This window comes from Ammospiza nelsoni, chromosome Z, assembly GCF_027579445.1.
Source record: "Ammospiza nelsoni isolate bAmmNel1 chromosome Z, bAmmNel1.pri, whole genome shotgun sequence".
NCBI lineage: Eukaryota > Metazoa > Chordata > Aves > Passeriformes > Passerellidae > Ammospiza > Ammospiza nelsoni.
Window position 1 is genome coordinate 76,561,579 of NC_080669.1, and position 25,399 is coordinate 76,586,977.

The 25,399-nt window shown below is 37.6% G+C and overlaps 1 protein-coding gene across 1 annotated transcript in view; it reads right to left on the reverse strand.

Moving 5' to 3' along the window:
- The window catches only part of SLC1A3 (solute carrier family 1 member 3), a 66,945-nt gene that overhangs the window by 23,080 nt on the left and 18,466 nt on the right, over window positions 1–25,399 (reverse strand). Inside the window, exon 3 of the mRNA XM_059492043.1 lies at window positions 24,690–24,827. Within this exon, the coding sequence (XP_059348026.1) occupies window positions 24,690–24,827 (138 nt within the window). The remainder of the gene's footprint in view (window positions 1–24,689; window positions 24,828–25,399) is intronic.

The following is a 25,399-nucleotide window of genomic DNA, read 5'->3' on the forward strand; positions in this document are numbered from 1 at the left end:
AGAGGACCACAGGAATAGTATGGAAACTTGAATCATGGCCTGGCAAAACTAGAAGTTTTAAAAATTATTGTAGATATACAATACTTGGAGCTCCAGTAAAAGCACTCTAGTCCCTGATGTGGCTAAGATCAAGGATATGTCCCAGGCTCTGATCAAATCGCCAAAGTATGAAACCAATCACATGCTTTATACTTACCCTTTCAGTTCAGCTTTTTTCATTTTCTGCCCTTTTGGCAGAGACCATTAGAGTCAGTAAGATTTGTACCCACAAAAGGAGTTGCAAACAGACATCACTAGATTCACACACTGAATTGTTTGGTTTATGTGTGTGCCATTGTAATGAAAGAACAAAGTGTCCAGCAAGAAACTGAGCATGGAAATCCAGCATTTGAAGCATTTGATCCTTCATTTCTCTACTCAGCTTTTCAATCTGCAAAACTGGATTATTATGTTCATCGTATGTTTACATTTATGATTTGAAATGCTGTGAGGAAAATGGTAAATACTAGCAAGTTACAAATAGCTTTTCAAGTTTTACAAACAGGAAGTCCTGTAACCCTCTTATTTGTGGATGGAAGATTGATTTTCTTTTAGAGTCCTCAAGTAAAGTAAATATGAAATAATGCAAATGCTGTTAGCCAAAAAAAGAAATAAAGTTAATAATTTTTGGGAAATTTAGATCTGCTATCAAACTGCACAGCACATATCTCAGACAGCATTTGTTACAAATTGTATTTTTAAAGTATTAATATGGCACTTAAAATAAAACATATATTACAAAGTGAAAGATTGAATGTTTACATACTAGTCCAGTCAATTTAATTTTTGTAGATTTAATCAGTTTCTTTCTTTTCTTTTTCTTTCCAAAATAGCAACAATGGTCTATTTATTTTTTCATTTTGGATAAGACCATTTTTAAATATGTTTCACAACCTGAGCACAAACAGTTAAACTGTACAGTTTAGTTGGAATGTTTGGACATGCAGAGATTTTGAATCAGTCAGCTCCCAATATGCTGCCCTTTTCAGATAATAGGACCAGAGGCTGAGCACTGTCGTTCTTAGAGGATTTGCAGGCACACCTGCCTGCGCTTTAACCAAGCCTGATTTTTTTTTGTACTTCATCCCTTATGAAGGTTGAGCCTCCTACATGCCAAAAGGCACAGGGAGTCAGTGTGGGGCAGAAAGGATTGCTGTTTTGAAGGATTAGATATTTTGATCCTGATTTTTTCTCGGGCTGATTCTGGGACTGAGTGGTGAACCATGCGTGAGCAGAATGTCAAGGAGCAGGAGTGATCTCTCATCTTTGCAAGCTGCTTTCCAGCCTGGCTTCCCAGGCTGCCCTCTGCCTGGGACTGCATTGCTCCTTGTTCTAGGCTGCTCAGTCTCATTCCAGCTCTTGCTATCAGATAATTTATTTCTCAGCTTGGACATAGGGAAGAGCAATTCCTCTCTTCTTGAGTTGTAACTGCGTGTGGTATGTATAGCAGAAAGCATTCAAAGCAGAGGGATGACAGGCCTAAGTATGAACAAAAGCTGTTTGAGGGGGAAACAAGTGCTCACCTCTGCGAGCCCTTGCTGGGGACCTGCTGGGCAGTCTCCCCTCTCACTGCAATTAATGGGAACTGGGCAAGCTGCAAAAGCTTCCAGCATACCAGCAACAACAATTGTCTAAAATAATATTTAAAATCCGTTTTTAAAACACGGGAAAACGAGAGGGGTTGTTTCCTTTGCATTTTAAGATGTTGACAAGACTCCTTAGAACTGAATGTGGCTCTGGAAAGGTCCCCAAAGCTTTCATGTGCCACAAAGCATTGTATCCTCAGCGTGTCTTTTCACAGTCAGCCAGCAAAGCCCGCATTGTCCCATTGCGGGAGATGTATGTGCCCCTTTCATCCTGCTCGCTGCTCTCTGCTCCTCGCTGCTGGCTCCAGCGCCTCTGCCTCCCCTCTGCTCTGCCTCCCCTTCCCCAGGGGGCCTGGGAAACTGCGCCGTGCCACCAGTCCCCACGCACAGGGATGCTCCAGGTTGCCAAGGGGATCTGGAGCAGAGCCCCTGCAATTTCTCCCAGCGTGTGCGCTCACACAACATGAATGGGAATGATTTTTTAAGTGCTGATGGGGAGGAGGGAGGGAAGGAGGCTGGGGAGAAGGAAGGGGAGAAAAGAAAGAAGGGGGTAGGCATAAATGTGCAGAAGTGCAAAACCCCCCCAGGCTTTTTACCCTGTCTTCTTCCTTCACCTACCCCTTCCCTCTCTTGGGAAGTAACACTGTGCATGAAATAAGGACATGAGAAGGAGCTCTCCAGAGTGTCACAAAGCAAAGCGCTATTTTGTTGCTTAACAAAGATATTAGTGAAAAAATGAAAATATTTCAGAATATAGGAAAGGCAAGGAGAAGCTAAATATATAATTAAAAGAAGAGAAAGAGAGAGAAAAGACGCAGGGAAAAGGAGAAAAAAGATCTAGTTAGGAGGACTTTAACAATTCTGAATTGTTAATCTGGTAGTTTTGATTGCTCACCTGACTTGATCACTGTTGTGTAAATTGGCATGAGCTATTGATTCTATGACTCATCATGAACAACTACTATATTATGAATAGTCACAATATTATGACTACTTTTATGTCAATTATATTTTATTTATGATTTTCTATTATATAAAATTCTAGGATTTACCAAATCCATATCAAAAGCATGCTGCACATAATCTATGTGTAATATTGGATTTTAACAGGGCACACTAATGCAGAGTGGCACACTAATGGTACTGTACTCCTGGAAGATCAAGCATAAAATACACTGAGCATGTTTTCTTTAGATAATGTTTAAGACAAACAGCTTTGAATCTGTTTGTTCAAGACCAAATTCCAAGGAATTGTTTTAAAAACTGGAATGTAGAACCTATGCTAGAAGTCCTACAGCTTCAAAATACCAGAATACTTTCTCCCTTTAATTAGCACAATAGAATCAATGGAATAAACTGATTTGTGCAGAACAGTCCAATGTCCTCAACAAACTATTTCAGTCTGAGATTGGAGTTTATGCCTAGTTTTCCCTATTACACTACTTGAAAGTTTCTGCCTGTAGTATTTTCCTTTTTTTTTTTTTTTTAAGAAGAATTAAACATATTACATAATTAAATGCAAACTGCTTTTTTCCCACAACAGTAACTGGTCAGCAGCTGGTATGCCTGAAGCTCTGTTTCTGTGTGTAAACTCCCAGTCAGCAAAGCATCCTTGGGTTTATATTTGGCTCCAAAATTAATCACTAACAAATGACAGCCCATAAATAGTAGCTTTTAAATAGGATCTCTTTTCTTACACTCCAAAGTAAATAGCAACCCTCTGAGGAAAAACAGTCATTATGTAGGATTGACTCTAGTACTTTGGGTGATTTTTTCTTTCCTCGGGGCAAGCAAGACTGACACTGGGTGTAGAGGGTGTGCATGTGAGCATATACATTTATGCATGCCTATAATTTTAGTTTGAAAATGGTTAAAATGCTCAGCCACTGCTTATCATATTAAAAGTCCCTGTTTCTGAATATTTTTGGTGCCTTTTAAAAACTTCTGACAAAACTAAGCAGTTCATGTATTTCCTTTCCTACACTAAAATTGTTGTGGTTTTAAGTGTTTTCCCCCAGTGCTTTTAGATTTTTGTTTCTTTAAAATGCATAATGCCTTTTGATGCATAACGATAAGCACTTTAAATATTTTCAGCTGGGGCTGAAATGCCCATCTAGGCCAACTAGACCTCAGGGCTGACCAAAAATAAGAGTTGTTAATGGCATTGACCTCCTCAGCACTGACAGGCAGGGGTTATTGGCCCCCTCTCTGGGAAGCTTGCTCCACAGTGCTGCCTCCCCTCAGCCGCCTTTTCCCCAAACCCAAAGGGCTCAGTCGCTGCTCACAGGACATTGGTAACTCCTCTCAGAAGGGGAGACGGTGTGCTCAGAGCCCAGGCGCAGGCTCTTGGCTGAGCTGTCACTGACATGGGGTTCCCATCTGTGGGCACAGCACCCAACACCTCCGGGTCAGGATTCTAACAAGATATAGCAACCTGTTGATGAAAATGCATAAAATAATGAAGCAGTTCTGAATGAGGATGTAGAAAAATCTGTCCATTCTGGTCCTTATACATGCTGACTTCTTGAAACAAAAAAAAAAGAGGATTCCTATGACCATGATGAACTCTTTCCCTATTCAGCATATCAGAATTGAATTGATGGCACTTCCTTGCCAATGGAGATTTTTATATAAATTGCCTTTAGATGTTTTGAGCTAAGTTTTTATACACAAAACATTATGAACAGAGCATCTTTTTATTCCTAATTATTTTCCTGTTTACTTTTTTATGGTCTCTTCATTAGGAAATTGCAGTTGCTTGTTAAGGTCTCCTATGGTGGAACAGCAATAATGGCAACTGTTGACTCAGGAGTGTTGCCCTAATTTTGTTCCTTTAAGGTTGTCTTTCACTCTCCTAATGAAGCAGTCTCAAATGGGCTACTCCCACCCCCTACATCCACTAAGCACTGTGTGATGAGTAAACTCTCAGTGTGAGACCATGAGAACAATCCCTTTTGTGTATGTTGATGAGGATTTGTGGAAATTAAGAACATTGTGCAAGGTCACGGTAAACTATGCTGACAGAAAATTTGTAAGGAAAACAATTAGTTAGGTAAAGGCAGTGGAGGTATTGCCCAAGTTTAATTAACATGATTAAGCACTAGAGTTTTATTCTAATAGCAGCTGAATATGTCCTTTGTGGTGCTGATCATTCAGAGAAAACAAAAGTTAAATTTAGGCCTTGACATTTGGGCCCTTCACAAGATTAGGTACAAATTTTACCCAAACTCTAGATTAGAGTTTTTTAATAATGGTAACAGTAAAATAATAAAATTGCAAAGAAAAAAGACATGAACATTTTCAAAGAACTATATGGATATAGATGAAGTTCAGCAATATTAAATCAATATGGCTAATGACTTCCTGAAGCCACTTAAAATATATGTCTGAAATACAGCCTTTTTGTATAAACTGATAAGTTGCTCCCAAATATCAATTTAACTAATCTTTGTTTAGATATTAATTTTTAGATAATGCAATTAGATATTACATTAATTTTTTCCAGTTCTGTTAAGAACAGTGGGCAAATAGAGGAAAATTAGCAGTTGTATTTGATCCAAAATTATGTGACCGTGATTAAGCTAAGCTGACTAATGAAACCCATGGCTGGGATATAGTAATGCAATTCAAAGAGCCAATTAAATGCCTAAGAATGGCTCCTAAATGAGTAGCCTTGCCCCACAGCAGCAGTCCTGCCCCATCCTTGCCCGAAAAGGATCAGCTTTGGATTTTGTAGGGTTAGTTTTTTCTGATAATTTGTCATTTTGAATTACCCCAGAACTGTGTCATGTGAACACCAGAACTTTTACAAGGGTAACAGAAGGAAAGTGGGGCAGAAAACTAGCAAACACCTGCTTTTTTAGCTACAGTTTATTCCTTAGAAGGAGAAGGTTTGTGAAACCCTGGCACAATAATGTCTGAACATCATTGAATGTTATAAATGGAAGAGGTCCAAATAATCTTTAGTGGCTTTACAGTGAGTTTTACCTTTCAGTTAACCATGAATAATAAAAGACTCTCTTGTTGTGGTTCATCACTGAGTAATGCTCTTTCAGTAAAACAGCTTCACTTTATGAAACCTAATCTTTTGTGTGTGCCTGAAAGTATTTCTTGGGCCATCAAGTTTAGCCTTCTAATACAGCAGAGAAATACATTCTAGAGTATTGGTTAAAATCTTACTGAGCTTGAGGTTCAAACCAATAGCAACTTTTATCCCAACAATTTCCATGTTTGGATATTCCACAGCCTTACTCTCTTTTTAGTTTGCTTATTTCAGTGCAAAAATAATTTGATTGGTCAATGTCCGGATGGAGACCCATGATGGATGGTGTCCCTCAGGTGTCTGTATCAGCCCTGTTTGACATTCTCATCAATGACACAGACATTGGATTGAGTGCAACCTCAGTAGGTTTGCAGATGACACCAAGGAGAGAGGTGTTGGACATGCCTGAGGAACAAGATGTCATCCAGAGGGACCTGGATAAGCTCGAGGAGTGGGCCCAGGTGAACATCATGAGGTTTAAACAAGACCATGTGCAAAGTGCTGCATCTGGTAGCACTGGGTATCAGCACAGGCTGGGCATGAACAGCCCCAGAGCCCTGCCCAGAAGGACCCGGTGGGTGAGAGGCTGGACATGAGCCAGCAAAAGAAGCATAACCAGCAGGTCAAGAGAGGGGATTTTCCACCTCTACTCTGCCCTCATGAGAATCCACCTGCATGGGAGTGGAGCACTGCATCCACCTCTTGGGTCCTCAGCGCAGGAGAGACCTGGATCTGTTAGAGCAGGTCCAGGGGCCACAAGGGCGTCAGAGGGACAGGGCACATCTTGTTTGAGGACAAGCCGAGAGAGTTGGGGCTGATCAGTCTGGAGAGCAGAAGGCTCTGGGGAGACCTTTCAGCACATTCTAGTACATAAAGGAGGCCTGTAAGAGACATGGGGAGAGACTTTTCAGTAAAGTCTGTTATTACAAGAAAGGGGGTAATGGTTTTAAAGAGGGCAGGTTGAGGTTGGACATGAAAAAGAACTTTTTTACAATGAGGCAGCTGAAACACTCACTGCCAGAGAGATGGTGTCTCTCCCATCCATGGAAACTGTCAAGGTCAGGATGGAGAGGGCTCTGAGTACCCTGATCTAGCTGAAGCTGTCCCACCTGATTGCATGGGGTAGGACAAGATGACCTTAAAGGCCCCTTCCAACAAAAACTGTTCTACATTTCTTCCTTTAAAATTCTTCTCTCTGTTAGTGTGAGTCACTGAGGGCAGGGAAGAATTTCATAAACCTCCCCTTTACTCTGCTTGTTCTTGCTAAAGTATTTATAAACAATGAAGTATAACACCTGGTAAAATGAAACATGTCAATATAAAGCAGTGCATCTACTGAGTGTTAATGATGCTTATATTACTAAATGAAAGCTCCTACAGGATTATGCTTTTCTGTTCTGAAAAGTGTAGTTGGCTTGCTTTTCAGGTTTGCAGTATAACAGGATACATTTGAAGAACTAGTAGGAAAGCACATTTCCTGAAACACATCTGCCTGAGAAGGACCCTGCTGCAGGGCTGTTGAGATACTCATTTAACTCTTCGCATTATTCTGTCTTTTGCTCACAGTATTGGAATGTGACAAACAATATGCTTTTTGAAGGGAAACTAGGGAGTAATTTATCTTCTTTATGTGTGCTAAGCAGAGCAGGAGGGAGATGCAAGCAGGGATTCACAGCAAGCCATGGAGCAGTGATTAGTAACAGCTGACAGTCTCAAACCAAGACTCTCTTTCTTTGGTTACTTCATTGTAATAACAGAGTACAAAGAACTGACTGTCTTCAAGCCAAGAATCAGAGACCCAGGAACACAGAAAATAGCAGCTCAAAATTTTTTTTGGTAACAAAACACTATTGCTACCTGCACAGTGCAATTCTAAAAAGACATCCTTTTATGCCCAGACACTTGAACTAAGCTTTCCTGGAAGTGAGATTTTTATGTTGGACATAAAGCTGATTATTTTCTGTGTAAGGAGTGAAAAAAATAAGTATATTTGTTTATGAAAAGGCGTAATGTAACATGGTAAATTAGTTCAGTTTAATCAGGAAACAAGTTTATTTTAGTAGCTGATAAGCCAAAGCACATTCAATTAGTTTAAATCCTAAAGTGCATGTTGTTGCAAGACTGAAATAAATATGGTAGTAACTGTGCGACTTTTATCCTATTCCCTGAGGATGAAATATTAGTTTTCATTTATTTTGAATGTATTGCCAAAAATACCTGCCTTAAGCATGAAATGCACAGCATCCTACGAAGTGATACAAGCGATAAAATTACCTTTGCTTTCTGGATGGTGCTGAGCACATTACTCAGTGCTCCATAAAAATCCCTAATGCAATTTCTCAAAATATATGTGCAAACTTTTAATTTGCTAAAATGCTGGTCTCAGTTTTGGCAGACTGTGTCAGGAGCTCTTCACAGACATGTTTTTGTATGTGCAGCACTTATTAAACAACATTCCACAAATGTACAGTGCTTCTTTTATCTGACTGGCTCTATACAGTGTAGTGAAGCTGCAAACTATTTATTCTACTAAATCACTCCTGATTTACATTAGTTGCTGCTGAAAAAATAGTGAGAAATTAGAGGTATCCATAAGTAGCTGGTAGTGCAGTCTAGTGTAAAAAATAAATCGCTTTTACATCTTGGGTATGTTAGAAGTGCCTGAAGAGACACTTAGATGAACTGCTAGAAAAATGGACACAGTTCTAGTCAGAGTGGTGCAAGATTTAAAGAATGGGAAATGAAGCTTCTCCCCTAAAAAAAGAGAGATAGACGTCTCTGTTTGTGTGCAAAACTACATGGGTTTTGGGGCATGGGATTGTTCTGATCATTAACTGGTCAGAGCTCTATGCTGGAGACATCGCCTTCTCACTTAAAATGTGATTCAGAATTGCTGGCAAACCTGTTCTTCACTGAAACTTCCAATAATAGACTCTATTGCAATGGTAGTATCTTATTTGGACGTTTGTCCACTAGGATCTGACACGAGTTAATTTTATAGAGTCCATGCAGCAACCATTGTTAGAAAGGAAGCTTTGCCCAGTTGGATGTGACTCGGTAAAGAGTTGAATCAATGGTAGTGTGCGACTAATGCATCTGGCAACATCATAGCCTTTGGTTTTCTGTTTGGATTTTTAATTTTAGCACAATTTTTAAAACATTGAGACCACTGTTTGTTAATTCATCTATACTAAGATAATTTGGAAACAAACGGTGCGACGTTGCCTTTAGGTGGGTATGAGACTTGGCTTTATTGAGTAATCTGAAGTTCCACTTGTAAATGTTCACTCACTAAAGAACTCTTCATGGCTTTTGTTGTTGCAGTAGCTACAATCTACTCTTGCAACAGTTTATTAATAATAAAAATCACCCTGCTTTGTTGTTTTGTTCATTTTAATAAATCTTGTCAGTGATACTATGCTGATTTGTGCACCTCTGCCCGACCTAAAAGTTTTAAGTGTTCGTTTTGCTTTCATCTAGCAGTTGATTCATCTGCTGCTGTTTTACCCATTGGTCTCCCATGAGCTGCTCATAGAGCTAGTGGTTTTTTTTGGTGTGTCTTGCACACACTCTGCTGGTGTTTACATCTCCTCATGAACCTTTTAGTTTATTACATTCCTCCCCATGTGCCCTGCATTTTTTCATCCTGTACTGTTTTAAAGCACCTCGTATGCTTCCGTGGAGCATCTTTGCTGACTTTTCTTCTTTCACACTTCAAGTATAATTTTAACTCCCTCCAAGTTCAGTTGTTATTTGCACTGTAGCAACAAAAATCACTTTCAGTGAAACTCTGTGGTACCACTGCTATCCTGCTCCCCACAGTGATAAGAGTTAGCTCAGTTATCTCTCTATGACAGCGATCTTGGTGTAACAGCTTCGCAGTCTGCAGAGGTTTGTCCTGAAACACATTATACCGAAGCCTGTGCTGATATTTGTGCAGGACCTAATGTAGTGATGCCTCAGTTCCTCTGAGAGCTCAGGCACAAATAAGGTGCACCACTACACAGCATCTATTCATGTCAAAAGGAAATACACAGAGCTCTTTCATGTGTCTAAGTCATTTTTTGAACTAGAAACTACAGAGCAGTAACTAATTACACAATACAGACTACTTTAGGATCCTTTTTTAAAGAATCACAATAACTTGCATTTGGCAAAAGAAACTGCGCATAAACTTGTTTATAAAAAAAAAATCCTGTGTTGATAAAGAATGTAGAAACAATTTGATACTTCCTTTATCATATATAATTGTCTATTTAAAGAGAATGGTATCTGATACAGAAATTGTTAGAAAAAATTTTGTATAGATATGATTAAATTTCTGAACTTGTAGCCTTTTAAAATGCCACTTATAATCTGTTAGTTAATATGTTAATAATAAATGAGAATATCCTAATGCATAACATGATAGCATTTTTCCTTTTTTTCATAGGAGTAAATCAGAACCTAACTAAACTCTAAATTCACCCCCAAAAATTTAATTAGTAACAATCAAATCAAGTTTAAGAAAAAAATAGCTTCTATTTGTGAATTTAAGGTCCTCTGGTAATATGCCATATGAATACTAAGGAGTCATTACTTTAGCTGCAATTAGTCTATTATGTTTTCAATTGTCATTATAATTTGGAGGGTTTTTTTCACAATTCAGTAATGATGTTAAGGCTCTTCTGAGAACTCATTAAGAAAGTGTGGAATTGGAGTTTCATGAGAACAGGCTTTTGTTTTCCTTCTTTTCTTTCTTTTGTTTCAATGACCTCTTGAACTTTGGGTCACTGATTCAGTTACAGCCTTGCAAGATCAAAGACATACATATTTTTCTTTGTATTTCTTCATCTTACAGACTTGTAGGAGGGAATGGAAAGAAGTTAATACTTACCCTGGAATGCCTGACAGTAGCAATCAGTACTTTTTAATAATATTATTACACTCTTTTCAGGAAGTTACAGTGCTAAGTACAGATGAAAAAGAGGGTTTGGTATCCACAATTCAAGTGCTATACAGTTGCCATCTGGACACTATCTGCTTGTTGGCAGGATTCAGAATATGAATCTCTATGACAGGTCAGCAGTATCAAGAAAATATCAGCTGATTTCAAACTAAACACATGGAAGAGAAGAGAGGGGTTTTTTAGTTTTTTTAGTCCCTTATTGCTGGACTGTGGTGTTTTGCAGAACGGAAAACTAACCTTTTTTTTTAACAAACAAGTAATCATCCTATATCAAATTTGAAAGGTTTATTTTCTAATGGATGATGGTCCTTTGCACAGGTTCATTGGCCATGAGACAGATGTTAACCAGGCTTAGTAAGAACGCATTCTATAACTTGGTTTTCAGAGTCTGGGGAATTTAAACATAATGGAATTGTAAAATCTGGACAAAGCTGATTTTCAGTGCAAGAATGAATTAGTGCATTAATGAAATAGCCATTCTTTAGGTGAACTCTTGACCAAAACCTACTTTCTCTCTAGCTCTGAAAAGAAACTATATTCACTGGAGAAGCTCTGATTTTATCTAAGTATTCAGAAATAAGTTAGAAGTGGGTGGTGAAACATCAGAAGTAAGTATTCAGCTTTGCATGTGAGTAAAGAGAATATGAGAGAGCTGTTTATGGTGGGAAGAATCAGACTCATTATGTTAGCTGCAGTGCAAATAGTGTATTTCTAGCGTTATGCTGTACTTTTGTTTTTCTTATCTACCACCAGTAAGGAGCTACTTGTACTGTTGTCTAAGGATGAAAAAATGCATTTATCTGAAAAAGAGTTGAACCTGTTTAAGTATACAATTACAACAAACAAAGGTCTCATTCTGAAAATGCGATGAATTGAGGCATATAAATAAATACTATTGTTAAAGTACTTAGTCTGAAAACCTCTTCACAACTTGTGATACACTTGAAGCCCTTCAAGATCTTCAGTGAAGTAGAGAAGATGAATATTGCTGGAAGATTTATACCAGATCTGGTAAATCAGGAACTAGAAGTCATGTTCTCCAAATACTGGAATACTGGTTTTGGGTAAATCCCAAAATTTTTCAAACAAGTGCTCTCTGTATTGTGACTCTTGAGTTTTTGGAATACAGTTGGGATCTATTTGTGAGCTTCATTTTACAACCAGAGGCCCAGAATTTAGTTTGCTTTGATTTTTTTCTTCCAGAGATGATGTTTCTTTAAGAATAACATTAAGACCTGAAAGCTTCTGTTGGCACAAACGTTGAGTTTTCTTTATTTGCATATTAATTCCTCAGTATTAGAATTGAATTGCTATTCAACTGTGTGAAGCTGTAAAGAACTTTATCTTTTCCTTTCTACAAGACAGTAGTTTTATCTCTCTTTTTTGTCCCCACAAGTCTCCCTCTATTCCAGTAGTTTTTACTTGTCTTTGTAGATCATCATTTGTATATCTTCCCTTGATAGACTCCTGTAGAGAATAGGGTCTTTTCAAGATGCTATTGATAGAAGGAATGCACAGAACTTCTGTGTCTGATAATCCAATGAACCAAAATTTCAGAGCTTGTCATCCCAGGTGCCTTTCTTGCTAGTTTGCTGGACATAAGTGTGCCCACACTAGCAGGAGCTGAAAGTGTGGGGAGTATTAAACTGCCATTTTTTTTTACAGAGCATGCAAACCTCTGAGGAATTAATGTTTGTATTGATTGGACGTGTCGTCCCTCTTTCCTTTGGAAATACTGCGCTTTGCAACAATGCACACTTGTTCAAAATCAAAACCACTAAAAAAACAAACACTGTTTGTAGTGGGATACAGTATGGGTAAATGAGGATAGTATAGAATGTAATCTTATCCCCTAAAGAGTTGCAGCTGAACCAATTACTAAAGATTAGGGGCAGGCCTGATGACAACAGGCCACACCTGTGCCAAATTAGAACAGTGTTATAAAAGAGTGGATTGGTGGGAACTGGAGTTAGATGATTACTGCAAGGAAGAGTTAGTGCTAAGAGGAGCTGCCTGTGGGAGACATTGAGGAGGTATGAGGCTCTGGCAACATGGAGTCCTTGCACTATAATGATAATAGAACTCTTGATATGTAAGACAACATCTGTTGACCTGAGGAACAGTCAGACAGACAACTCAAGGAAAGACTGCCTTGAGGACAGGTAGAGGTCAGTAAATTTATTTTTAAACATTTCTGGAATCCAAATGGCACTTGCTACCTTGCAGAGATTAATAAATGTGATTTTAGGTATGCTAGTGTAGCTTTGCTGTGGTGTGCATCAGTGGCATCATTCTGTCAAACCTGGGAAGACCAAGTCCTAGAGAGAATCAAAGGAAAAAGGCTATGTGGAATGGAGAAATGTGGCACCAGAGAGGTGCAAGTGAACTATCTGATGCAGTGCATGGAAGTGGCAGATTATGCCCAGACTTAGCTTAAACTGATGCTTTCTGGGGTAAGCCACCATCACAAAACCCCTGTCATTTCTGGGGTCACCAGAGCTTCTCACCAAACTTCAGCAGGGCAAAAGCTGAACCCCAGGCTCACCTGTGTGAAGAGAAACAGATCTGACTCTGTGAGTCTGGAAAAGTTTGCATCAAGAGACTTTGTACCAAATTAAGGAAGACTGGCAACTCAGTGAGGAGATTCTAGGCTGCAGCAAATACTTTGCAATGTTCGTGACTGTCTCAGACATTCCTCTGGAGACAACATTGTAAAACAGGAATAAGGAAAAGGTATTCTACCATTCTGTCAGCCATGTCTCTGCAAAATGTTAAGAACTAGGGAAAGGAACTATGATACAACTGGAAAGCAATTCCTATCAGTGAGGCCAGCTCTTATATACTTGCAATGATTATCTTTTGAGATATTCTCCACACCATCAGCAGCATCATTTATATTTTGGTGCATTTGTTTCTCAAGATCTGGACAGGATGATATAGAATGTACTCAGAAACAACCTATGAGTAAAGGAAAAATTATGCACTACCTGGAATGTCTGGATGAAAAGAATTCTAGCACATGCTGGAAGTGCTTTGTCACTCCCTGACATATAACACAAATCCCACATACTGCTGGTCCTCAGTTGTATATCTAGTCTCAATAAATTTTTAGAGATTTTTGTTCTGAGAGTTTTTCTCCTTCTTATTCTCCACTGTGGCTGGAATGCTAGGATGAACAATTATCTGGGAAGCCTTCCTCCTCATCCGGACAATCCAACATGTTACTGGAATCCAGACCCAAAACTTGAGTCCTGTAAGCCTTGTAGTCCACAGTGGCTCTCCTCATTTTCCATTGCTCAGAATTCAGGAATTCTGAGCAATGGAATTTCCACCAATGCTTTCAGTACCTCTGCCTCCAGTGATGGTGACAATGATGGATCTAACTTACAGATGTTTATAATCCAGATACATGTTTGAAGGACAGTATGTAGTAGGTCCAACAATTACCTTTGAGAATTAAATGGAAACAATATGTTATTGGTCAACAACTGTCAGTTATCAAAAAGCAAAAAAAAGAGTGAAAACAAGGCTAGAAGAACTAATAATACTATATGTTTTTGAAAGTGACAATGTTCTGCAAGTTTTCAAACGATCTGTATAGTTGATGCAATTCTTCAGAAAAGAGTTTGTGCCTTATCACATTTCACAGTGCTGATGAAACAATTATATGTGTTGCTTCTCCTGGTGTGCAAGTACTTCCAGTAATATCCCTGGTGTTCCCAAAATTCAGCCTCAGGAATTTTCTTCCTTGGATTCTTTCAGTTTTCACAAGCAGTTACAGCAAAGACAGACTGGCAAGGAAGAAAATATTATGAAATTGTGCTATATTTGAATGTAGGAAAGGAGGACGTGGATCACAATGTTCAAGGGAGAGTTGAGGAGGTGAAAGGAGTAGGAAAGGGAAAGCTGATAAACCCTGAAAGAAGCCTGCATGTAGGTAACTATGCCCACATTTTCTGGCTGTTTGTTGTTATATTTTGATAATGTGATAATGGCTCTTACACTGTTGCTATTTCTAAGTTACCCAGAAGTGGAATAATAAAGAGCTACCAGTTCTGTAGTGCATGGTGGCTTGCTCTGGCTGTTTTATTTTGAAGTCCAATTTCATGCCAGTGGAGTGAGTTAATGTCTGGGTAAGATGAGATGATTCTTAAGTCCTGCAATTGTTTGTTTCCTTGGTTTTGAACTGGTTCTTGAAGAGCTATCTGTGCCATAAAGCTGAAACTCTATACAGCAGTCAATGCCTTGGAGTAATTGGGAGGTGAAATCTTAGCAAGTGAGACATACTTTCAATCTGTAAAGAAAGGAGTGCAAAACCAACATAAAACTATGGGATAAAAATTAGTCCAGAGGTTGTCCAACCCATTTGTCTTCACATTTATCTGACAACAGGTTCTTACTGAAGGACTAAGAGGAAAAGAAAAAGATAGAGTAAATTGCCCTTGTTTGCCCTCCCTGCAACAAGGGAACAGTGGGATCTAGGGCCTTGCTAAATTGCTAGTTTCCAAATTTATTAGCCAGTGATGACTGTATCTGCAAACTCTTTTAATTTAATTTTAATTTAAATTATTTACTTAAATTAATTTGATTTTAATTTGAAGCTATTAACATAATTGAACTGAATTGTGTCAGGTTAAAAAGTACTTCCTTGTCTTTAATAGAAATGCATGCTCTTGTTATTTCTTAGGACACCCTATTTTTCCTTTATTGTGAAATACAGTTAGGAGATAGAGTAATAATTAACCACTGCATTATAGCTTCTGCAAGGAATTAATGATTTCTGTGGACTTTTACAGCAACTTCTGTGCCTGTTTTTTTTCAAGTCAAAGAAATGAAGTCTGTTTAATTCCTCCTTGTCTTTCACTGGAACTTCATTCTAGCCCTGTCCCCCTCTCTGGACTGCCCACAGTGAGTCTGAGAACTCTTGCCTGTCCTATTGCCCATTTGAGAACTCCTGATTAGGTGTAGCACATTTCCCTTTCCCAGGTGTATTACTTTGCACTTGCCACCATTCTAGTTCATCTGCCAGGTTGTCACAGGCTCATTCATTATTGAAGACATCATTCTTTACAGTTTCAGTATTCAATATCCTGAACAAAATGCTTGCTCAGTGTCCTAATTCTCAAAATGCTGAGAGGTGGTTTTGCAGTTTGGACATTTTGCTGTACAAAATTTCTGTTTACAAACTAATGTAACTGACTTTACAGCTGATTTTTAATATTTTTGAGGGTTTTTTGTGTTTCAGGTCTGGTGTTTTTCTGTAACCAAGAGAAAATAGTTTGTATTAAACTCAAAAAAAGTGCTTTAAGTTTTCCCTAATACATTTTCAGTCCTTCTGCCTTGACTGAAATGTTAAGAAAAAGACAGTATGGTTTTACAATGGTCCACCAGTGCTCAGGCAAGATGCTTTAATTTTTATGTGTTCTTTCAAATAGTTTTTGCTTTGTCAGCAAGCAAAGTATTGATGTTATGCGTTTGAACTAAGACATAAAAGCAAAACTAAATCTTTGTGGGTGGGAGGTTATCCCTATTGTTAATTCAGCTGGAATCTCGTGCAGAATGCAAACTAAATAAAAGTATAACAACCTGTTATTCAATACTTTGGGCAGCAACTAAACTTATATTTTGCAATGAAGTTTAAATCAGCCTTCAATTAAGGACCACTAGCTAAACTGAATTATTTTAGTGGAGCTTTTGAGTTTAACTATCTTTAGTTATTGTAGACTTTGTTCTTGATCACCCCTGCTGTTTCTGCTGCTCTCACAGACTCAGACTTCAAAAACCATGCTGCTCTGTACTTTCTGCTTTTGAATGCTCTGTGTCCTGCTTAGGTTTTCTCTTTTATGGTATAATCAAATATTATCTTATACAGACTCTTATTTTGTGTGGGAATTTAATCTCTGCTGTTATTGCATTTTAATTCTTGGTCAAATTTGACTAAGAATTCACTAAGAATTGTTCCCATAGGCTCTTGTGAGGATAGATTTTTGTGTATTCCGTATTGCCAAATTGTTTCAGAAATTAGTTAATATTTCTTTTTATGAGCTTTTCTGGAGTCCTTGCTTTTAGCATTTGCATAGGTTGAGATGTATGGCAGTTTTTGAGGAAGATGTTCTACCCAAAGATATATTTATTGTACAAATACTTATGACATTTCATTATGATTTTCTGGCTTCCATGCCTTGTAAAATGCTAGGTGTAGTTTATTTCCTAACTGATTGCTAGCACACTCAGAATCTGAACATGATTTCTTTAGAATTTTTACATGAAAGTTGATGTTTCTAGATGCTGAATACTTCCTAAACTGCCTTTTTTCCTTCTGATTTTAAGTGCAACTGCCTGTTATTTAAACTCAGAATTTAAATTTAAAAATATTTTTCCAAAATATTTAAGATTATTTTAAGTACCTTAAAACTGCAGAGTGTAACAATTTAAGAAGGTTCAAATCTTGTCACCTGTGGGTACCTATATAAGTAATGATTATTAAAGACTATATGCCAGACTTGATAGACATCTGTTTTATACAGAAATACATCTACTGAAGGGAAGGTCTTTAAAATAGTTTTATTATAGAGGAGTGCTTGTATATTTTTAGCTTCTATTGGCCTAAATCTAGTATAAAGATGCTATTTTCAGATGAAACTGTTTCTGAACTTGGATCAATATTTGTGATGTTTCTTCAACTGATTTTTTAACCTGACAGGATATTCTGCTTACAAGATGACTGGATCTCTACTAACTTTGTAGTTTATATGCCCACACTTTAAGACAGTCTCTATTTTGGACACACAAAAATCAAAGCATGGCTTTTCCTTTATTTTCTCTAAGTATGTAAATGTTCAAATTAAATAACTGTCATTCAGTTATGTGAATTGCATATGCAAACATCCATATGAATGCATGAATTCATTTGTGCGTGAAATGTACAAGTGCATAAAACTAAAGCTGCCATGTAGTTCAGCTTTTACAATATTGATGTGCTTATAAAGCTTTGGGTGGCAGAGAAAGAGGAAAGAGTTGCCTAGAAAGAAGGTAAATTACTTTTAAAATAATATTTTATGCCTTAAAAGAAAGCCATAAATGAAAAAGCAATACACCCTTCGGATGTCCATGAATTTGTTACTCATAGTAGGCTTCATACTACAGGACATGTGTATGGAATTCCTCTATAGAGATATCCCTATACAAATACATAGGCAGCTCAAATTCACTGACAATCCAAGAAGTGCTTTACTCAGAGAGAATTTATTAATTCTTTTCCCTATAACTGGAGTCAGCTGAAATGGATGTAAAACTTTTTATTGATTTGGTGGGTATTAATTATTCTGACTTCTAAAATTCTTTCTATGGACCATCAAAAGTTAGAATTTTTGAAAAATCAGAAAATATGCCAAATTTTGGAATTTGGAAAATGGGTTCATTGCTCTGGTGGCTGGCTAAACTGACCAAATACTGCATAACTGCTTCTTGGTTTTTGTGTATGAACTGCATTAACTGAATCAGGAATGCTCTATTTCTTAAACTTTTCTTAAACACAGAAGTGTAAGACTGACTTTTATTAATGTTTTTTCCTTCCAGCTTAACTATGAGTGCTAAGATGTTTCTCAGGTACTGGCTATGTGTCTGTTCTGCCAGAATGAATTACAGGGAATTACTGCTAGGTCTCTCATTTTTTTTCCTTTGGGAGAGAATTAACTGGCTCCACAGGTCTGTTCTGCCTGAATGAGAGACCTTCCATCTGTTGAAATTACCATAAATATTGTAGCTGATATGAGACAGCACCTGCGGCCTTGTAGTGGGTGACAGACTTTTTTCCACAGGGCACTTGTCAGCCAGCAGATAGGAGAACACAGGAATTTCTTAGAGGCTTCAAGCAGTGTGGGTCCTGCTTCAACAAACCTAGACATGCGCTGCTTTCACAGCCCCTTTTTTGAAGGGATGATGCACAGGTCCCTCCCTGTTGTGTGCTCTGATGTGAAAGGTTGAGATGAGCAAATTAAAAATTCTGGTCCTTTATGTTTACTGCTATTAATTTATTATAATAATAAAGGAGATTGCTGTTGTCAAAGAAAATATTAATGATTAGTAGAGGTTAGGGGTTTGATATGATTGATAGCATTTGCATCTAGTTACTCTTCAAGGGTCATTTACTTTCTCATTCCAACATTAAAAAGGCAAATATAAAACCTAATTTCTTAAGTTTAATAACATTGGACTATTTTCTAGAATTATCCCTTTACAGAAGGTAGTGTACATCAGTGTACATCTGCTGTCTGGATGTGGGAGGCTGAGTCACTGCGTCATAGTCCCCTGTCATACACCCTAATTTAAGTCCATCATTGTAACTAAAATAGTTATATGGATCTGCTGAGCTATCCTTCATTTACTAAAATGTCCTTTACTAAAATTTCCTTCGCATACATACAATCATCTTCTTTTCTGCCTAATATCTATAAAAAAACCTAAGAACACTTCACCAGCAGTCCATCTGAAAGGAGAAAGAAAGCAGAGATGCAGAAGGGAAACATGATTTTCCTAAGGTTGTACCAAATGTCGCAGCACTGACTTTCTACATTTTACATCCACAAGTAGCAACTGGAAAAAAATAGCTTTTCTGCAGTAGAATATGCTCATGTCCAGATGCTGCATTTTTCCTGATTTAGGTAAGGGAGTGACTTGGAGGCTATGTCAAGTTCAGTTGTTTGAACATTACCCTTGTTCATTGTAGGCAATTTTAAGCAACTGCAGCTACCACTTGTCGGTTAGTTGTGAATTCTGAGAGTGCTTTGTTTTATTACTTAAGTAATTTTGTGTGTCTTATTTTATCTCACTGAGGATAAACACCTTATTCCTTACTGGATGTTTTTAACAGGCACCATCCATTGCACTCCTTTGATAGCAAAACTCAAAAGCATTGTATGCACTTCAGAGTTTGCTTAAGAAGATTCCATCCATGGAAATCCCAGCTTTCTTCTCTTTGGCAACACTTTCCATAGTTTGTGTAGCAGTAACTACTATGAACATTTTCATAAAGTTTCAGGAAAAATTCCTGTGTCTCTGAGTCTGCCCCCAAAAAAATCACTCGTGTCTCCTGCAGTACTCAGTGTTGTTGACTGTCATTGAAATCCTACAGAGGCAGGGAAGTTTGTTTCTTCCAGAACCCACTAACAATAGCTGCATTATTTGAGTTACAAAGTTAAAAAATTTAAACTAAGATATTATACAAAGTACATATTAAAATGTTCTTCTACGTTCAAGTAAATTTTCCATGCTCGTTCTTTTAAACTGTTTTTCCACACAGCCTTCTATTTTTGGCAGGGGATCCATGGTCTGTGTTTTTACCGAACCTTTCACACAAAATCCTTGTAAGTGGTTAAGACTTATTTCCTCCGTATTAGTGTTACCCCATAAGCAGTTTGGACAATCGGTATTGTCTAGTGTGTTGTACTGGTGCTCACAAATGGGCTTTTTGCTTGGTTCTGTAATTGCTGTACAATCCTTGGTGAGCCAGCAGACCTCGGTTTTACTGTTTCTATACTCCTATTCTCCTTCCCTATCGTGATGTATGTTAGTAAACAAACTGTAGACTTAGTGTTGTGCAGCGGGCAGCAAAAATTAGTGTCAGGTCTAGAATGGGCTTCTTATGCTTTGCTACGATTTACCAGACAAAGATATCTGAAATAATTGCACGGAATTTAATACCAGTTCACTTGCACTTAAAAGCAGTTGTCCCTGTAAAAGTAAATTCCAAGCTCTTAAAATTTTGTGGAAGGAGAAGAAGTCTATTAAACTGAACCCTGTCTAGAACTGTGCAAAATATCCCTCACAAAATTTCTCTAGCTTTAATATTTCTCACTAATATTATGTTAAAACTATGCTCTTCATAAAGACTAGTTGTGAATCATTTTCATGGAAGGGATTTCAGGAAATAAATGGTTTTTTAAAGAAAAGATACCTCATTCTGATTGCATTATATTCAGTCAATAACTGAAACATGCAGAAAAAATTTGTGGGACAGTTTTAAGGACTGGACTTTCAATTTCATGATCATCTTGGTGTAACAGCTTAAAAATGTTAATGCATAGTGCTCTTATTGCTGGTGCAATTTTCTCTGGATTTGGCTATTTCATGATGATAACTGCTATCATATTCATATATATTTGTTTTATGTACCTTTTAGGGACAATGTATATTTTAAAATAATTGTGTAAAGCAATTTTCATGTCATATGGTTTAAGCTGTAATGAAACAAGAAAACATAAAATAGTTTTTCTCTTACAGCTGCTGCAAATTCAAAACATAAACAGAGCAAAATTGTCAGCTTTGTGTTGGCATAGGAATTCATATTTAAATTCATATTTAAGACCTGGCCATAATACAATCCAAACTGGAATTTATTTATTTGGTTATTTACATTTCCTCTCAAATACCATGTTATAATCTTGCCTTTGACTTTATATGAGATCCCCATTGGGAATGATGACATAGGAGTTTTCTCATTTTAAAGACTGTACACAATAAACCCAACATAGAGTATGGAGCTGAATTTGTGTCTAGACCACAAAAATAAATAATATAGACATGCATATGATAATATTTTCCTACAAACATGAAAAGATGGTGAATGGTATGCAAATAACCTCCATTTTCTCCCAAGCAGATGTTAGTACATGCCTGGTAAAACACTCGTCAGAAGATAGAATCTCATGGAGAAAGCTGCACACCTGCTTGAACCACAGGCAATGGGGTAAGTCTTAAGGCAAATGTGACTAAAAACCTCTGAAAGTGATCCTGCATTGCTTCTTTCATGAAATACAGAAACCAGGGTTAAAGAAATGTGACTGGATTGACTTCATCTTGCATAGTTTATTTTCCTGAGGTCTGTGAATAACCATCAGAACTGTTTACCTGAATGGCGCAAGTCCTCGGTTTCTCAATTTATCTTTTATTTCTATAACAGTGCATTAACTATTAGTTGGATTTTATTGTTCTAACTTTGACAATCCCAAAGTTGGCAAGGGAATGTAACCATCCCCAGCCTGTTTCTAATACCATAGAGTCCATAGTTTATGGTTTTGCCACAGTTACATCCATCACACTTGCATAAATACAAAAGGAAACCCAGGATATAATTTCTAGGAGACACTTTTGCTCCTGCAAACAGCAAAATATTTATTCAAATAATTAACAACTGAAAGAAACAAGTATGTTATCAGGATGAAGGCCTGGAGGAGTCACTTTGAGATTAGTTAAGAGGCATCCACTTTGTTTGCCACAAAAAATACAGGAAATAAGAGATTTGCCTTCAATATATTGAGTAGTCTGAAGACTAACTTGAGAAGTATAAGACTTTAATCCACTGAATTATCCAATGTAAAAAAAGAATTTAAGCATGCATAAAATTGCACAGTAGTACACCTGCAAAAGTTATATTTAATTATTATTTTTATATTAACTAATGCCTATGTGTCCATTTTAGTATGAGAGTTCTGCAGCAAATATGTAAAAACATCCTTCTTACAAAAACAATTTGTATGCTAAATGAGGCATTGTTCAGTGTAGAAAGGAGTTTTTTTCCACAAGTTTTAGAATAATATGGAAAAGTATTTTATTCCCATGAGAAAGAGTATAGTCTTGCAGTACTGAATGATTCTTGGAACAAAATTAAATATGCCATTTGTGAATTGCATTGAGTTTTCTCTGACTGCTGCCTACCCAACTAAAGAATTTTAAAATGTTGTTATTCACCTTAAAAATTACTGTCTCTACTTCAAAGGGATCTCTAAGTATAATCCACTTAATATCACAAGGCACGTGGATGATAGGAAGGCACATCTTCCCAGTAGAGAAGATTTCTCTTTGCCAAAGAGAATTTGGCAATTCTCTTTGCTTTTCTATAATAAAGAAAAATTGTTATAAAAAAAAAAAGAAAAAAAGGATAAAGGGCTTTAGAGGGAAAGAAAAACACATAAAAGAAGGGTTTTGTTAGATTCCAGAGAATGAAGATTCTTTTTGGAATAGGATTACTTGGAAACTAATTTTTCTGATATTTCACAAAATCTCTCCTGAGAGCTGGTGACACAGCAAATGAGATGGTTTCATCAAAAGTCCAGCTCCTTGTGATGCTTGTGACCCTCTAAGATGAGTTTGCTGATCTTTACCTGAGCAAAGTTTTTCTACTTAGATTATTGAAAATCATTCAAATCCCTGTATAGGATGATCTGCTTAGTTTCCTGATTTACTTTGAGCTCTCTCAGAGAACCAGTGTGATTGCAGAGTTATAAGGAATTGAGAACTGATCAGATATATTTTCCTGAAATAATTCATCCTGCAAAATTGAGCAGCAGTGCCAGCTGACATTGAAAAGGGATAAATATCTCCCTTTTTCTACTTCTAATGGTTCTTCTATCTGAAGTGTCCTGCCAACCCACGGAGTTCTGCAGGTGAAAGGGACAAGAAGATGGGAGAATCTATGACATGAAACAAAACTATATAGTGGTTGGGAATAAAACCTACCCTTATTTCTCCTACAAAACTTATACTCCCTAGTTGCAGTGTTCATTTAAGTTTCAGTATCCATATAATGTGTGTGCATAGAAACAAACTTCACTTTTTTTTCTTTAATATAAGAATTTTGTAATTGTGAATACCCATGTTTTCTGCTGTTGAATGAACAGCTTATACTTGTACACACCTTTGATTTCTCTGAACATGCGAGTCTCTGCTCATTTGCATTTTTAAGAGACCTTTACATTAACATATTTGACAATCAATTAAATAGAGAACAACTTATTATCTGGATTCTCAGTCAATGGAGGCAGTGTATTTTTGTTTTAGATACTAGGACTGAGCAGTGGGTGATTTTAATTAAGTTCTCCAAGCTGTCTATAGACTAAAATCCATACCTTCTTCTCTTCAGATAATTGAAAGAATAAATACATCACAGGTGTATCCTAAACATTCATAACAAATCTGAGAGGTCCGCCACAAAACTTGCATGGAATGCCAAGGCATACATCACCATAAGGAACTAAATATTACATCACTAGTTAAAGGAACAACTTGGTAAAGAGCATTCAAAGCTTGTTAGAGCTTCTGACCAGAAGACAACAAAACAGAACTGATGGAATTAAGTTTCTTCCAGACTTTCCATCTATCCCCTATGGACACAGGCACATTGGAGTGGGTCCAGAGGAAGTAATGAAAACGATCAGAGGACTGAAATATCTCTCTTATGAGGACAGGCTGAGAGCATTGGGGTTGCTCTCAGAGGGTTCCAGGGACACCTTAGAGCTCCTTCCAGTACCTGAAGGGCCTAAAGAGCACTTGTAGTGATAGGAGAGCAAATGGATTAAACTAAAAGAAGGTAGTTTAGATTAGATATCAGGAATAAAATCTTTTACTATAGGTGTGATGGAGCAGTGGCACAGGTTGCCCAGAGACCTTGTGGATGACCCATGGCTGGTAGTGTCAGAGAACAATTGGATGGGGCTCTGAGCAATCTGCTCTAGTGGGAGGTGTCCCTGCCCATGGCAGGAGGACTGAACCAGATTTTTAAGGTACCTTCCAACCTAAACAATTCTATTACAGGATTCCATTTTTTCTAATCTATTGCTAGAAAACTAGGAGGCAGACAGATGTTTTGCATATCTGTGGTTACAGGCGTGTGTTATTCCCCACAATCAACAGTTTCAACTTTCTTGGGTTTTGGCACTGTGTCTTTGAGATATGTTATCTTTGATAATAATAGGACACTGTGGAGGAAATATCTGCTCAGATAGTAAAAGAAGAGAGTGGAGTACAGAGTCAGCTTCATAGCAGCTGCATATAGTAGCTTGTGCTGTTAGTCTGTCTATGAATTTAGAAAACCAACTTTCATTTTCTCTGTATATTAATTCAAACCTCCTCTTACATTGTCTCTAAAGCAGCAATAGCAATGCCATGGCTTTCTGCAGATTATAACAGTTCTAGGACATAGAATGTTCACTTTTTTGATTTTGGTGTGTGCATCTTTGTAAAATTATTCAAGAGAGGGTGTGTGGGGGTGTATTTTGTTTTGTTTTTCTTTGTTTACCTGTGACTAAACTGGATACAATTAGAGGCAGGACCAGCATCTGCAGCATCCTCATGAGTAGTTCTCCAGGAAACGAAAAGTATTTCACTTCCCGATAGCTCATCTTATATGATCGAAGAGAAAATCCCAGGATTACACCTGAAGGGAGGGAAAAGAGATATCATTACTCAGTCTTTTAAAGAAGCAGTAGCATCTGAACATGAACATCTGTAAAGCATCTGAAAAAACATCTGTGCTGGACATATCTAATTGTAACCTGCACTATTTACTATGCTGATTTACTTTCTCTGGTATCATCTACGAGTAGCTCTCCTGAAAATGTTAAGTTATTGCCATTTAGGAATGGTGTTCCCAATTTAGTGTTCCCAGTGAAACACTGCAAACCACATCCCACTTGCTCAGCCCCCTGCTCCCTCCCCCTGTGGTGGGATAGAGAGGAGAGCTGGAGGCACAAAATGTAGACACCATGTATTGAGGCAATAATATTTTACTGAAGACAGCAATGAACTAAGAAAAAGAACAGTAATAATTTTAATAACGAAGTATGGAAGAGGTGAATGATTCACAGACAAGTGCTCGCCATGCAGAAATCCCAAACATGCACCAAGAACCAGAAGGGGCCCCTTCCCCTGACCCCAAAAATTACATCAGGCTTTATAGAATAACCCCTGGGTCCTGGCTGTGCCCCCTCCTGGCTGCTGCAACAATTA